The sequence below is a fragment of the Protomyctophum bolini genome (assembly GCF_963924005.1).
Source record: "Protomyctophum bolini genome assembly, chromosome: 22".
Lineage (NCBI taxonomy): Eukaryota > Metazoa > Chordata > Actinopteri > Myctophiformes > Myctophidae > Protomyctophum > Protomyctophum bolini.
In genome coordinates this window covers 21,681,839-21,698,141 of record NC_137883.1, presented here as the reverse complement: position 1 = coordinate 21,698,141, position 16,303 = coordinate 21,681,839, and the positions used below count along the sequence as shown (strand labels likewise).

The 16,303-nt window shown below is 42.4% G+C and overlaps 1 protein-coding gene across 2 annotated transcripts in view; it reads right to left on the bottom strand.

The window, feature by feature from the left end:
* The window catches only part of pi4kaa (phosphatidylinositol 4-kinase, catalytic, alpha a), a 54,751-nt gene extending 39,517 nt beyond the window's left edge, over positions 1-15,234 (bottom strand). For both annotated transcript variants that reach the window (XM_080755893.1, XM_080755894.1), the window contains exons 1-18: positions 15,040-15,234; positions 11,222-11,338; positions 10,334-10,427; positions 9,954-10,042; positions 9,377-9,452; positions 8,746-9,014; positions 8,139-8,205; positions 7,627-7,775; positions 6,122-6,187; positions 5,928-6,024; positions 5,289-5,480; positions 5,006-5,106; positions 4,588-4,717; positions 3,441-3,570; positions 1,846-1,941; positions 1,273-1,456; positions 1,085-1,185; positions 588-756 (exon numbers count right to left, since the gene is read on the bottom strand). In XM_080755893.1, the coding sequence (XP_080612019.1) occupies positions 588-756; positions 1,085-1,185; positions 1,273-1,456; positions 1,846-1,941; positions 3,441-3,570; positions 4,588-4,717; positions 5,006-5,106; positions 5,289-5,480; positions 5,928-6,024; positions 6,122-6,187; positions 7,627-7,775; positions 8,139-8,205; positions 8,746-9,014; positions 9,377-9,452; positions 9,954-10,042; positions 10,334-10,427; positions 11,222-11,338; positions 15,040-15,141 (2,229 nt within the window). In that variant the 5' untranslated portion in view covers positions 15,142-15,234. The remainder of the gene's footprint in view (positions 1-587; positions 757-1,084; positions 1,186-1,272; positions 1,457-1,845; positions 1,942-3,440; positions 3,571-4,587; positions 4,718-5,005; positions 5,107-5,288; positions 5,481-5,927; positions 6,025-6,121; positions 6,188-7,626; positions 7,776-8,138; positions 8,206-8,745; positions 9,015-9,376; positions 9,453-9,953; positions 10,043-10,333; positions 10,428-11,221; positions 11,339-15,039) is intronic.
* Between the last annotated feature and the right edge of the window lie 1,069 nt (positions 15,235-16,303).

Sequence of the window (16,303 nt, the reverse complement as noted above, 5' to 3'; positions counted from 1 at the left end):
TGAATTTGATTCTTTTTTTAATCAAGTCACAGTCCTAATTGTAAGGGGGGGGGGGGGGGGGGTGTCCCCACATGACAATGAAGTGACAATTTAAGGACTTTTAAGACATATTTAACACCTCATAAAAATGACTGCATCAAAGGTTATGAACAAACTATAAATACTGGTCAAACATTGGTCAAATTGTCAAATGATATAAGAAAGATATTTCTTTTGAAATGGCAGATCTACAAGCTCACAACGCTCACAAAGTCCAAACCACACCAGTTGCAACTCCTTGAAAATCCTGTTATAAAGGAGGCTCAACGGAGCTGAATAAAACAATTCCACAGACGGTGGGGACGGAGGCTCTCCGTATTAACCGGAGCAATGCTAAAAGGTAAATAAACGGTCAGCTCTTTCATATATGGAGTATACGGTTGTCTACGAACATACGCGTAGATAACACCAGTAGGTACCGTTAGCCTAGCTACGTTTATATTACGTTTATATTAGATGGCAGAGAAAAAGTTAAAACTATTTTGTCCCAAGGATTTGCAGCTTGTGTGGCTTGTGACTTTAGGTTGAGAGGTGCTGCATTCGAGTACCTTCAGTGCCGGACCCTTGTCGGATGCTCTCTCACTGGCTCTCTTGCCCTCCAGTCCCAGCTGGACAAACAGCTCCAGAAGGTTGACCAGCAGCTCGTCTACCATGTGCTCGGCCTGCAGGTTGGCTGCGATGTTGGCCAGGGCGTTGATCACAGCCAGCGAGCAGTGTCTGATAGACCAGGACAACAGAGAGACAGCAAGGTCAACACCACATGAGTGCACATGTTCAGCTGCTATCAATTTGAAAAACGGGCTTCGCAATTGGGCGCATATATGCTAAATGGTCAATGCCCGACCCGTGAGCAAATTCAGAGCAATTGCTCCAGCCACCAAGGAGAGCCGGGCAGGACAGACCGATTTGGTGGTTTGCAGAATTCTAGGTAGATGATAAGAAGCTCTCACCTGTATTCACGGTCTTTGGTACAGTAGACCATGGAGCTGGCCAACACTACTATAACCATAAGTATGATAAGAACCATAGAGTGGGAGGACATCACCTGTATCCATGGTCTTTGTAGTCTTTGTTAGAGTAGACCATGGAGCTGGCCTTCACGCTGATCTGCTGGAACAGGTTCCACACCTCCTGGTAGATGTATTGCTGGAAACAGTGAGAGATGTGACACGCTGTGAGCTTGTAGATCTGGGTACCGAGGCTATAGGAAAGTAGTGAATATTATATACTGACATTGCCTGTGATGACCATGCAGCCAAGCTGGTCAACGATGAGGACGTCCAGCTGGGACGGAGGCTGGCAGAACTTCTGCTGGAGGATCTGCAGGATGGGTTCCATGACACGGGGAGTGTCCCTCAGAGACACCGCAATGTGGCCCAGAGCTCTGATGGTGTGGTCTGGAATCAGATGGGCGTCCCTACAAAAAAGGACACGGACAGCAGAACAGGCTGAACAGAACAGACGTTGCTCGTGTCTCCATGATGCAACTTCATTTCACAACAAGCGAAAATAGCTACTTGTAGGTCAGCAATTTTTGGTGGTTATGTGGTGGTTATGCGTGTCTGTGAGTTTCATAAATATGTAACCAATGAAGAGTATTAACAAGAGCTTGTGACTAAATAATATATAACTGCATTGGATCCACTGGAACACGTTTCGTTTTTTTCCTGTAACGTAACAGTTTTGGATTTTGTTTCTGCTCAACATCCACGATAAATATTACAATTCCATTTCAATTCCACATTGCACAGTAGGCAAGCACAGACAAAAATGGTACTTTAAAGACAGTACCCATGCTTTGCTTACTTGTCGTTTTCCTGGTAGATGTAGAGGCGGTTGGAGAGACTGGCAAGAAAAGCTTCAACGATGACACTGTCCATCAACAGCCCTGCTTTCAGACACCTGAGGGAGAAGGACACACCTACAGTGAATCATACCGCCTCCATCCTCTCTGCTTGCGCTCAACCAAGGCGGTCACACTTTTCTTTTTCTCTCCCTCCCTCCCTCTTCACGCACACCTATTGTTGTGACTCTGGAGTCTGGAGTGGACTGAGGCCACGATCAAGGACGTCTCCATAGCAACTTGTTGCTATGCTATCACATCTCTCACCCGCAGACTGAGATAACTGACCTGGCATACATTCCAGAAGAACTCTCCGGGCTAACTCTCACATACACATGAACTCATGGACTAATAAGTCGCCGTGGTCGTCCCCCCGACCCACACTCCCCCCGCTCTGTCTGGGGCTCTCCTTTTTAGTGTGGTTGCAACAAGACTCTAGTAATTGTAACACTATTATTGTGGGCTCGCCACAGCGAGCACACTATTGTTACTGCCAGTTTATATTTATTTGTGGGCTCGCCACAGCGAGCACACACTAGTTATTGCCAGTCTATATTTATTCTGCGACAAACTCTTTTTTTTTTTTTACATTTAAAGAAAAACTTTTAAAAACACTTTACTCTACAACTTCCACATACTTTATTACGTTATTTATGCTTAAACTATAGTTTTTACAAATGTTCATACTTTTTTTAACTTTTACTTCAGCTTTAATACATTTTCTACTTTTGTTTACAATATGCTACAGTCCCGAAATTTTGATTATGGATTTAGACCACCAATGGGAACACTATTACCCCCGGTCTCCAAGTTTCAAACTTGACACAGCAATAACTTTATACATTGCATTTTATTTTATCAAATCGAAAAAAATCTCAAATCGAACAAATCTCAAATTGAACAAAATCTCAAATCGAACAAATCTCAAATCGAACAAAATCTCAAAACAAACAAAATCTCAAATCAAACAAATCTCAAATCGAACAAATCTCAAATCAAACAAAATCTCAAATCGAACAAAATCTCAAATCGAACAAAATCTCAAATCGAACAAATCTCAAATCGAACAAATCTCAAATCGAACAAAATCTCAAATCGAACAAATCTCAAATCGAACAAAATCTTTCTCGCGCTATCGAGGAAGCGCGAGTTTTTGAAAAAGAATAAGAAAAGAAATAAGAAAAAAAATAAAAACTCGCACAAGTTTTTATTTTTTTTCTTATTATTTTTTCTCATTTCTCATTTCTTATTATTTCTCATTTCTGATTATTTCTCACGCTATCAAGGAAGCGCGAGTTTTCCTCGCGCTATCGAGGAAGAGCGAGTTTTTCTCATGTTGTGCCTTCCTATCTGAAGGAAGCAGTGTTTTGTTTTTTGTTCTTCTTATGCCCCGGTAGAACAGCTAGCGCCAGATGTGTGAAGGACAGCCACGCATCACACACACGAGCACACACACACACACACATGCGCACATGCACACAACTCCGACAGTAGAATAAAACCAGGAGTATGCTGTATGTGCAGTGATATGCATGTGGAATAGGGCTGTTCTTCTCACCTGCAGATGTTATCTATGGAGATGTCACGTAGCTGCTCATACATGGAGGGCTGGCTCTTCCTGCTGGAGAGGGAACTGAGGGTGGACTGGGAGTGTTCGTTGGTCACATGGATCTTTATTTCACCGCCCCCTTTGAAACAATGTAGAGGAGACAGCATTTACTGCCGGTTCAAAGATGTTTGTCTTGTTTTATTCGGATTTAGGGGTCGTGATGTTCACAGACAGTTGTTTTATGAGCGGAAGAGCACTTTGGAGTCTCTCTGCATGGATTAAAGCTAAAATAAAATCTCCCAACTGACATTTTCTTGTTAGGCCTAGACCTAATTGTGAAACAGTGTGATCAAATTATGATCACAATCATGTACAGTTATGATGTTTTGTTAATTGTGCTAAGCCTATGCTCTGGCTGTTCTACATACAACTTACCAGTTGAGGAAATCACAGATTGACGCTTTAACCTTTGCAAGATCCCTTGGGTTAGAGCAGGAGTGTCCATACGTTTTTCAAAGAGATTGGAAAATATGAAAATACCGTCAACTAACTATCTCCTGTCATACAATACCTTGATGAAGTAAAAACAAAACATTGTATTTAACTGAGTGCAAAATTAATGTTTATTTTTTCTGTTGGCAGAGTATCTAAATGTAAGCCACTCATCTGTGCCATTAACAAAACAGAAGTACCGGTAGCTGTTATTTCCTCCTCCTCCTGCAGTGTTTGGAACATGCTCTCGATTTACACAGAAAACTCGACTTCCACTGCGAGAAGCTGACGTTCCTGTTGCCAATTGACCCTTTGTCAAGTCCAGCCTGTGGGTGAGCCCCTCTATTACGTTTTGTTTTAGCAAATTCAACAAAACAACCATATGGCGGAATCAGGGCAGAACGAGCCTGCTATGCTGGTTAATCAGAAAGACAATGGGCCAACTGACTGCATTCATACTTGACCTTCCACACTCCCTCCATCCATTCATAACTTGACCTTCCACACTCCCTCCATCCAGTCATAAGTTAACCTTCCACACTCCCTCCCCCTTGTTGTCCTCAGGCTCACTGACAATCCTATGCTCCGAACAGCAGAGTATGGTGAAGGACCCCGTATGACTCGCTGTTACCGACATCGAACCTGGGACCCCATGTCTTCTTACCTGTCGTGTATTGGCTGTGATATTTGTAGAGCTTGACCAGGACAGGAGACGGCACCACAAGGAAGTCCCTCAGTGACGTTGTGACCGAGTGGGCCACCACGGGGAAGCGCTCACATAAACGACCCAGGCCCTGAACATGAACACATCAATTTATACTGTAGTTGTGTTGACATTTGGCCCTCACAAGTGTAGCAGTATTACAAATGTGTGCGCACACACGCGCGCACACACACACACACACACACACACACACACACACACACACAAAGAGCAGTCCACTTCCCTGAAGAACACTTCAGTGGGCGTGCCCTCTTTGAATAATTTACAGGGGTGACTCACAGCGGATATCAGGGGTGACTTACTCCCGGGTCCTTGAAATGAATTTTTTTGTGAATGGTCGGTGTAAGAGGCCTGTTACCTGTAGACAGCAGATGAGCAGAGGCATGTGAGCGATGATGACTTTGCTGGACGTCTTGGACTGAAGCTTCTCTGACAGCTTGGTGCACAGGTTCTCAGCTCCTGGTGACAGGAATGCAGGGGTGCAACAGTTAATCAAACTTAAATCTCTGTAAGAACAGGCTTCATTTACGGTCTGCACAAACCAATGGCGTGCCGCTGTCCCTTATTTTTACGGTCTATGGTTGAGAGTGGCTGATAAATAACTATTATACAGTAGACATGAGCGTAACATGGCGTCTCACCCTGCTCCTCGGTGACGGCCCACACCATGAGGTCCACACAGGCAGCGTTGGCCTGGCAGCGCAGCTTGAGGGGACTCAGGTCACTCTGCAGGTACTCCACGTCGTGTAGGATCCTCTGCAGCTCCGACTGGCTGCTGCTGAACTGCTCCAGGACAAAGTCGTGGACATCCTTCACGTAGCCCGTTGGGAGGTCTGACACAAACACACAATATATAGGGTATGCGCGTGACATCATCATCATCATCATACCCGGAAGTTATGGGGGAACACCTACAAAAAACTACGTTCTGGCCTTGACAGCCCATACATCCAAACAGAAATGTTCTATCTGATTGCATTAAACAATGTTAAACGATTCATTTTGCCACTCGAATTATCTTTATGCATGTACAATTGCGCATACACCCTATTGTCATCACTGGCAGGCATGAACTTGCATATTCCGTCTCCATATTCTAACTTGGTGTATTTTCGTAAATTGATCATAATACAGCGTCCACAAGCTCGAAGCGCAGTGCCAAGCGATGCGCTTCGCGCTTGTAGATCTGTTGCTTTGAATTTTTAGCCTTAATGTTAGTCAATCGATCAATCAATAAAAGTACTAGCCAATACAGGTAATTACTAGGGATTTGTTCTTACCTTTCAGGTTATAGAGAGTGTCTCTCAGCAGTTTGAAGACAGCCACATACATTGGATCGCTGAATGTTTTATAGTACACATGGACGCCAGGGTTCAACTACAAAACAAATAAATTGTTCATCAAACAGTGAACTTGAACCGTTCCAAAACAAAAGGCAAACTTTGTTGTGCTGTGACAGAATATGTTCAAATACCTCTATAGCTTCAGTCAAGGTGTCATCCAGAGATTTCAAAAATGTTTCAGAGACAAGCTGTTCCACCTGTTCAAAGGGAGAAAAAATATAAATCACACTTGTGTGAATTGAGGGGCACTCTTATCACCATACATCATTATACATCATCACATTCCGGCCAATCACAATTGGCGTCCTCACTTTTTGAGGGGCACTAGCCCCTCCTATATACAGGTTTAATGTTTGTCTTTAGTTCAATAATTATTTTGTAAACACCATTGACAATGAAGGGAAAATGTACGTCATAATGTGCCTCATTACGTCATATTGTGTCTTTATTGTTAATGGCGTTTAATGTTTGTGTTGGCACCATTTGTTTTACATCACCATTACATCACCTAATCAACATGAGTTAGACTTTAATATATTAGCGCCCCTCACTTCAAACGGGTGTGATTTTTATCCTCAAGTCCAATCCGGCTAATCACTTGTGGTGTCCACAATTTTCTGTCCTCACTTTTTATTCTCAATACGCACTCAGCCAATCAAATCATCGCTATGTTTTAGCTTCACCGATGGCTGCTCAGATGCTCAGGGACACTTCGCACCAGGGGGGACAACAGGTGACTTTACAATTCCCACACGACCTCTTTATCTCTGCAGAGTCTACACACAGATCTACAAGCTCACGATGCTCCATAATGTTTGTTGAGCTCGTAGATTGGCTATTTCCGACACCAGGGATACCCGGTCGAAAGTGGCTCATGGAGGAGAGGACGAATAACACAAGCACTTAAACATCAGATTTTAGAAGCCTTCCGGTTTCATATTTCTCACACACACAGCTCAGAGTGCACACAGAGAGTTCCGATTTCAAACAGAAACCTTAAAAGAATGTTCCACAGCACTCTCAGAATGGGTTTCAGAGCATGTACTGTAATTATGCCGCAGCAGCATTCATTGAAACTGAAGGCAGTTGCAGTGCCTCCGTCAGCATTGAAGCGATGACGAAGGAAGGCCTGAGGGGCAGAAAATGTGTCGGTTTCAATGACTGCTGCTGTTGCATTAAATTATCTAATACCTATTCTGAGAGCCGACTATTCTCTTGATGTTTCTGTTTAGAGTCTTTTTTTTCTAAGTTCTGTGGGTTGAGCGCCACCAAGCCTTGGGACTACTCCAATTTCCACCATGAGTGTGGGAAGTTTATAATAGATTGGCCTCCATCAACTGTCATATATCCCCTGGCCCAGACATGAAATAAAAAATAATATTGAAAGACTTTGCATGTGAGATCAGTATTCCTCTTTGTGACATCCTCAACAGTTCATTTGGTGAAGGGGAAAAGAGGGTACTGTAATGTTGTCCCTATACCAAAATCTTCCCCATGGAATATAGATGCAGTTAAAGGGGGAGATTTCCGTTGCCACTCTCGCAAAATTGCTTGCTCAGGGTGGGACTGTCGGGTCTCTGCTCTACATGTAAAGTGTCTTGAGACACCTCATTGTGATTTGACACTTTGAACTAACCATGGACAGGAGTTGCCGGAGCATATCGATAGGGACGTCAAACTCTCCAGTGCTGCTTCCAGTGAACAGAGGGGAGACAGAGAAACTGGAGCTGATGGTGGAGAAGTAGTAATCAGGGTCTACAGCACTGCCATCAGGGAGGTATGAACCTGAGGAGGGAAAAAAACAGATACTGATGCCGTACTGCTTGGTGAAATAAATCTGTCAAACGCAAGAAGAGCTACCTGTGTGTTTATGTTATCATTGGGGCTGACACACAGAACAAACAGTATGGCATTAGAACAGTGTGTCAGCTCTCACAAAACCTATAAAGTAACAGTTTTGCACATATGAGGTTTCCACTTTCCACCTGTCGGGCACTATATGTTTTTCATCCTTTTAGACTAGAGCATATCAGCGAGGTCATGATGGGGACTATATACAGTAAATGCCACACACAAAAAAATGAATTCCGGGACATACAGTTGTCCTAACCTCAAAATGGCCAAGTGTTGAAGGACTCTTCCTCTTACCTTCAAAGTATTGTGCAGGATGGTCAGCTGGAGAGCTGGGAGTTAGACCGACCCTTTCTGGACTGCCCTGGAAAGACAGAAAAACAAAGAAATGTATCAAATCTACGACTCCTCCCCCACCGAGAGGAAGTAGCGCCTCCATCCTACTCCCAACATTCCATGCTGAGATAAGGTGACCAGACGTCCCGGTTTGGCCGAGAGTGTCCCGATTTTAACCTGCGCGCCCAGAGTCCCGACAAACACTAAAACACTAATATGTCCCGGTTTTCAACATTCAGTACAAAGTTCTCAAATTATAATACAAAGGAAAAAATATCTAAATTATAGTGGCAATATTATCAAACATTGATGAGCAACAACCATAGGACTGAATATATAAAAAAATGAATGGGAGACAGAACTTATATATGATAAATATCATTTTATCCACCGTGTGGCGCGCTACGAGCTTGTAGGTCTGCAATTTTTGAAAAATCGACTGACATAGAAACATAGCTTTTTCAGAAAACTGTCAGGATGTAGAAGACATTTCTAGAATCTGATCTCAGGTCAGAATGGGTTAAATACCATTATTGTGGGGGGGTGTGGCTGTGTCTGCATAGCGTACCTGCTGTGATATGGAGGAGACGGAGGAGCCTTTGCGTCTCCCAGTGGCGTCTCCCACGCATGCGCTGAGCAGAGAGCTGGGCATGATGGAGCGGAACTCGTTGAAGGACCTCCGGCGCGCCGTGTCGCTGTCCTCCCCCGCAGAGCCCAGCAGAGGAGCCTGGGGCCTGGGGAACAGCTTGGAGAGCAGCGCCTCGTCAGTGTTACTGTAGCGGCCGAACGCCCGCGCCACGCCCAGCAGGCAGGGCACCGTGTACCGACACAGATACTCTGTGTAGGGGAAGACATACAGTACGTCACACATTCATAAACCAGTAACCAAATCTAGCAGCGTCCACTATGGGTGTAGATCAACACAGTCTTCAATGTTTTGCAGATTAAACTTTTTCATACATATCATAGATAGATTCATAGACTTAACTTTTTTGACAGCACTGTCAGTCTGTCACAATTAATGTTTTGTTGATTTTGATCACATGATCTTTTCTATCATATGTTTGTGTGATTCATGTCCAGACATTTAACTACTTAAACCCTCAATACTTTGTTAACTTGACATAATTATACTTTTTCCTCTTTGCCAAAAATTGCCGATCTGCAGCGTGTTGACATAAAGTGTTCAGTGTTTGTACCTTTATCATCATGGTCCTCTGCATTCTTGCAGATGTCCTGTAGCACCTGCATGGTGTCCATGATGGCCTCCAAGATCTACATGTAAGATGATTAAAAAGTGGTATAAGTGATGTGTGGAAACGGTCTTGAGTCTATGGTGGCGGTAGCCAACAGCACCCAGGGGTTTTAGTGGCGGGCTATGAGTTAAAAGCTCTATCTTCCCTTAGTAATCATAGCTATACTTTGTTCAGTAACAGCTATTTAGAACAGAATATACCTTTTCAGGTAGGGATACAAATGTCATCCAGTCAGGTGAGAGAATTCCACAACTATAAGCTTAATTTGTATGGTGTTCCATTTCCAATTTTGTCTGCTAGTTTTTTGTTTTTTGTTTCACCACTTTCAATTGTTTATCCTGTATGTAGAAAGAGTTCTCTCTGCTGATTGGATCAAGTTGGAGAGACAGATCCATGATACTGAACGAACACTATATAGCAATAATGATTGGGAATATAGGGCTGACAAGATCACTTAGAGTCCCTTTAACTAAACCAAAGGGCAATATTTCTTACGTCACACATGCACACGCACACACACCTGTCCACGTAAGGTTTCATCCCGCTGGGCGACATCAGAAAGTAGTGTTACTAGAGAGAAGCTGAAGTTCTCTGCTACAGGGAGTGTTTCTGCATGACAGGAATACCAACAGTCATTATAAAAACATACACTCCAATGCACTAAAACATAATGGACTTCATGGTGGTAGGACATGTATTGATAGTTACGGGATATCACCACTTTTAAACAGCCTGCTCAGGGACTACAGATGAAAATGAGCTCTCTCTGGCTCAATTATGTACATGTCCCTGGTAAATGAATAGTAGGAGCACACAGTATACATGTGGCTATGTGGCAACTCTAGTATAACTGTAAAAACTGTAAAAAATAAAATAAAACAGTATCTTAGGTAACTTTACCCCTTCCTTTGTGTTCAGAGCTTTCTTCAATCCACTGAACTCTGGTAAGCCCCTTAAGCAGCGTCAGAAGGTAGGGCAGAATGCTTTCTATGTGCTGCAACACAACAATTACACGTTAAGACATTGTTAACACCCATGTTTACTAGGGATGCCACATGGTGACCATTTGCCCAATCGAATATTCTAAAGCTCTGGCGATTAATAATCGATTAATCGACCCCCCCCCCCACACACCCCATCCCCCAAAAAAAAAAAAAAAAAAAAAAAGTTTTTCTTTTTTTTTTAATCAATATCAGATAAAACTTCTAAGATTTTATATTATGCACATGCCATGGTCACATAACCATTATATGTTGAGTGCATGCTTTGATGGTTACAGTTTTATAATCAGTTTTGATGAGTAAACCTTTGTGGAGATCTTCTCAGTGCCATTCAGGATGGAAAATGAAATCCATTTGGATTTGGGGAGAAGTAGTTTCATAAGGGGCTGGTATGTATTACTTGATATAAAGAGAACATGTTCAGTTCACTAGTCTACACTCTAGTCTACACCTGCCTTCATTTCATCTGATTGTCTGTCTGGCAGGCACTTAACAAGCGATCGTTAACTGTGTCTGTTAGATAGAGGGGCAGATCAGAGTGGCTTTGCTCAACTTGATTTATACTTATATTCTCCACTCTGATGAAGGTACATGTTCGATATATCATGCAGCATTACTTATTAGCCTATATTTTAACTATTAAAAAAAAAAAAAAAAAAAAAAAAAAGGTTTTTTTTATTTTTTTTCGATTTTGGGGACGGCAACACATAATCGAAAAATCGATTATTCGGCGGCATCCCTAATGTTTACACATGGATGAACCAACGTGTTGACGTGTTGGGAGTACCTGCAGCTCGGACTCCACCAGAAAGATGCCCAGGGCGATGACCGCATCCCTCCTCCGCTCGTCCAGCTGGAACACTCCCCTGAAGTCCACAGGGCACATGCACTGCAACTTCTGGACCTGTTAGGGACGGGACCATATGGGAATGTCATGTCGCCATTATTGTGGCCAACATGTTCGCGATTAAACTATGTTATCGCAATAATCAACATGCTTAAAATGCCACTTTTGATAAACTGGGGGACAGGGACAGGGACATTAGCCAAAATATTTTTAGTTTTTTAGTGGGTAAAAAAGCCATACTCTTTAGAGGTCCATTGTACAAAGTACAGAGGGTTTAAGTGGTATAGAATATGCAGCTCGGCAAATGTGAATTGATGCCAGTGTATGATGAAGGACAATTACACGATACACTTCATCCACAGGCAGCATCGGCACGGGTGGATACAAAATCTGGCGCTGATCGGTCCGGCTGCACGCTCGCACATTTACCTCTCCAATTTAATAAACGAATGGGTTTCCCATTTAGACCTGAGGCCGATTCTAAAAACGCCATCTAAATCCTGACCTACCGAAGGGTAATTCAAAAATGTCAAAAACATTATGTTGCTATATACTGTATACTAGCAACCCCAAAAAGGGGTTCCTGTCGTAAATGTACTGTCCTAACAGTACTTAATAAAGCTGTCTTTGTCCACAGAATTAAAATAAAAGTTATTTGATGATGTGTTCCATTAGGGATAGTAGTGATTCAGTCAAACTAATGTGTTGTCAGGGAAGGAGCCAGGCAAGCACAAAATCCCTCCACCGTTAATTAGCCCAACAATAACGAGGATAAGTTAGAATACTCAGGGGGATTAAACCCTGATCCATATGGTGTAAACACTTCAATATAGTCAGAATGAGATGCAGGGGAGATTCAATAAATCACAGACTACAGTACTTTCTCTAATTCTGATAATTAAATGTTGTTGTAGAGCACAGTAAGCTCAGTGGTCCCTGTTGTGAGAGTCTAGCAAACTGCAACACTGACTGAAACCCTATTCCTACGGTACATACACATATGCATTGGATTAAAGCAAATTAAAATCTTGCGACAAATGTTTTGCGAAAAATGTTTGTATGGGATTTGTGAAACAGGGTGAAGAAAGGATTCTGAAACAATTAACAGAATATGTAAAATGATGTTTTAGTCTACATGCTGCCAACCAGGTGAAGAAATAACAGATTGAGGCCTTAGCCTTTTGCTTTTATGTGATTAAGATTTTATCTTAATTGTCCTGAACATATTGCTAGTTTGACCACTTCAAATTCTCTAATCTAAAAACAATAACCGATCTACAAGCTTTCAATGACACAGATTGAGAGCTTACCTATTGGAAATTAAATTTCCACCTGTGAGTGGGGAGTGTTGGCTGATGAATGAATATCAACATCCTAATACTGTCAAAATATGACCCCCCCAGTCAAACAACTGTATGCATATACTAGATGAGGAGAGTGTGGAAATCAGACATGGGAGAAGACCTCAAGTGTATTGCTGTATGGGGATGAGACATGGACCGTCACAGCACAACAGGAAAGGGCCCTGGATGGAGTCGAATGGCACTAGGTGTCACATGGAGTCTACAGACGGACCACATGAGAAACGGGGACCTACTGTACCATGGCATGGGTCACAGACAAAGTCAGTCAGAGAGAGAAGGATGAGGCTGGCAGGGCACTAGACTACATACAGTAGAAGCACTGCAGCACAGCAGGTCAGAGACTCTTTCCTTGGTGTTTCGCCTACTGATTACGCTAACATTTAACTCCACTAAAACTATGCCTAAACCTAACCCTAACCTCACAAACACTATGCCTAATCTAACGTCTGATGTACAGAGCTGTGAATTCCCCTTGCATATGGAGGATCAATCTTTATCAATACGCACACATACATACAAATTTACGAGGATAAGTTAGACACACACACCCCTTTTTGACCTCTATGATTGAATTCTATGAATCTATGAATTCTGCCTGTATACCGAGTTTCCTCATTTTCTCCCCGTCTACAGTGAAACCCCAGGCTGATTTTGCAGTTTGTTTTAAAAGCTACGGCAGATTAAAAAAAAGGCAGACTAGTAAACAACAGAGCTGCACCAAATTAAATAAATGAGTGTGTTAGATTTCCATAGGTGTGTCCAGAGCCGCAGGCATGCCAATGTGATTGAAACACCCATTATTAATGTGATTAGCTGCAACAGTGTTGCTTACATCACTGTGTACTATGCACTGTGTGATGCAGTCTGCCATGTTTTACCCTGCTGTAGTTTTTTACCTGAAATGGAAAACAAACTACAAAATCAGTCTAGAAAAATCAGCATTTCATGCCCCTTTAATGCACAAACCAATGCATATGGCATCAACAATGCTCTGTTGTTGCTACTGGTTTAGTGTCCACGGCCTGGCAGTGGCCAGAAAATATTGTGAAAAGTCGGTGGTACAAATATTTTGAGGGAACTTCCTCTTGTTCTTCCTCTTCCTCCATTTCAGCTTTCATCCTGTTAATCATCATCTGTCTCTGGCTGGCGCTGCCTGCAGCTACACGTTTTATTTATGACTTCACATGATGTTCACAACCTACTGCTGCCGTGCTGGCTGGCTGCTTGCCTGGCTGACACAAACACACACACATCCATAAATCGTCACTCTCTGCAGTAGGTGCAAGGTGCAAGCCATGAAGAAATGATCCTGTTGTTGAATGTTACTTTTAAACTAGTATAGTTTACTAAATTAATTGCCCACATTCGGCACAAACATGGGGGTTAAATTAGATTTACTTTATGCCACCAAAATGTGAAATGCCTTACCAACAGACCAAAATGTGACTCCTATCCTCCTTCAAAACCACCACAAAAGAGCACCTGTCTGCAATTTGTCTACAGCAGAAATGACCTCACCCCTGCCAATGTTTTCTGTACATAGACCTATATTTGTATCACTCCTATAGTGTTGATGATTTATTGTATGTTGTTTGTCTTTAAATGTCTTGTTGACGAACTGAATGGAAATAAGCCATGTGGCCTTGTGTTATCCTTATTCGCATCATTGTATACCAGTAGTTTATGCAAACTGTTAATAATATAGTACAAGTAATCAATCAAGCCACCAGGACCATGTGTCATTGGATAATTGCACTGGGTTACAACTTACAGCCGAGCCGCTTGTTGACACCCGACTTTATACTAGTTTCATTCATATATTGTAGGCTACTGCCATGTAAGATATTGATTTGAGGACGTGTTTGAGTAGTACGATCGATTGATTGAAAAATGTATTGCCAGTTTGTAGAATGGGTACAGACAGTTCAACGAAAAATACAGGTCAATACAAAATCTGCTAAGAGGATAAAACTTGAAAAAGCACTAAGACTCATAAGACATAATAATTACTGGTATGCAGACCAGACACTAAATACAAGTGTGAGGGCTCCTCCAGTCTAAACAGACAATGGTTAAAGTTGCAAAATATGCAATATAATTTTAATTTCACACAAAAACCACCAACAAATTTGTAATTACTTAACTATAGGCTAATACTGACAAACTATATAAATATAAAACTAAACACTTTAATTAATACAATTATATATTGATGTCCATGTTTCAATGAGTTGTCTAATCCACTCGAGCGTTACTTACTTCGCCGCTTCGCTTAAGTAGCCGATCTACAAGCTCACGCGCAGTGCCAGGGCAGTGAGCTACTGAGCTTGTAGATCGTCTATTTTCAGGTCAAGCTAGTAGTAGTAGCTATAGTTGTATGTTGGGCTCACTCACCTTGTGTATGGGCGCGGGCCGGTGCGCTGCCAGGGAGCGAGCCAGAGACAGCACGGTGTTGAAATAGAACCCTCTCGACGCCCCTCCGTTAAAAGACGACATGTTTATGAAACGTTTAAGATGCTATACTACTGCTACGCTAAACAGGACGTTAGCATGGTTATCTGGTTCAGTCATTGAGGACAGACAGGAGAGGACTTGACAGGACACAGACCTGCTAGCTGACATCAACAACTATGCGTACGGCGAGCACCGAGGGTCAAACAACAGTGTGGAGGAGGAGGGTGGAATCATAGACATATGGGTGGAATCATGGCTCATAGATTATCATCACCTCACTGTGGAAGAAAGAAGTAGTAGCAGTACCACAATCAGTAATGCAGGTCATTGCACGTGCAATACCATGCCGTCACCCCATGTGTTTTAGGACCACGCACATGCATCGATTCGATTACAAAAAAACCTTAATTTCGAACAGGAACAACGTTTACAAAGGCGTGCCGAGTGTGCCGAGTGTCACACCAGCGTGAATTAAACATTAACATAGGAATGAGCCTAGATGCATATCAATGGCCCAGTCACACAATCAGTCTCAATATTGACTGATTGATTTGTCAATTAATGTCCTTTTGAAAGACGTTTTCTCACAATTTGTATTTCAAGGTAGAACACTGCCATCGTGTGGCTGTTTCATGTATCTCTACAAAAACGGCATGCTTTGTATTTAAAGGTAACCAACTTGTTTTTGTTTTAGGCAAATCTTGTTAATTAATGTTAATAGCCTAATAAACCTATGAATATGCCGGTAGATAAATATATTTTGAGTGGTCATATTTGGTACAAGCAGTTGCCCGGGGTAAGTATGGAGACAAGTGACAACTTGTCGACCACAACATCAAGGTAATCAAGACACCACTTTGAGCACCATGGATAGCTCTTCTGGTCAGGTGTTGCGTGACCGTGGAAAGCTCAAGTCAGGGTGTGTTCAGCACCATGGATAGCTCTTTTCAGCCTTCATGTAGAATTTACTGTCTACTCCCCCTGTCCCCAGTCTAAGCCAGGATTGGGTGCATTATGTCCCGTGCCATGTGCTGATTTTTGTGTTAACAATAGATCATTTGACATTTGGCAAGTTTCAAAAAAGTCCAAACTGATGAGAATGCATGAATTGTGTTTATCCTTCTGGTGCACAAACCGGACGATTACCCTTATGCTTTACATGTAATACAAATAATAATAATACATTTTAAGGTCAACGTCCATG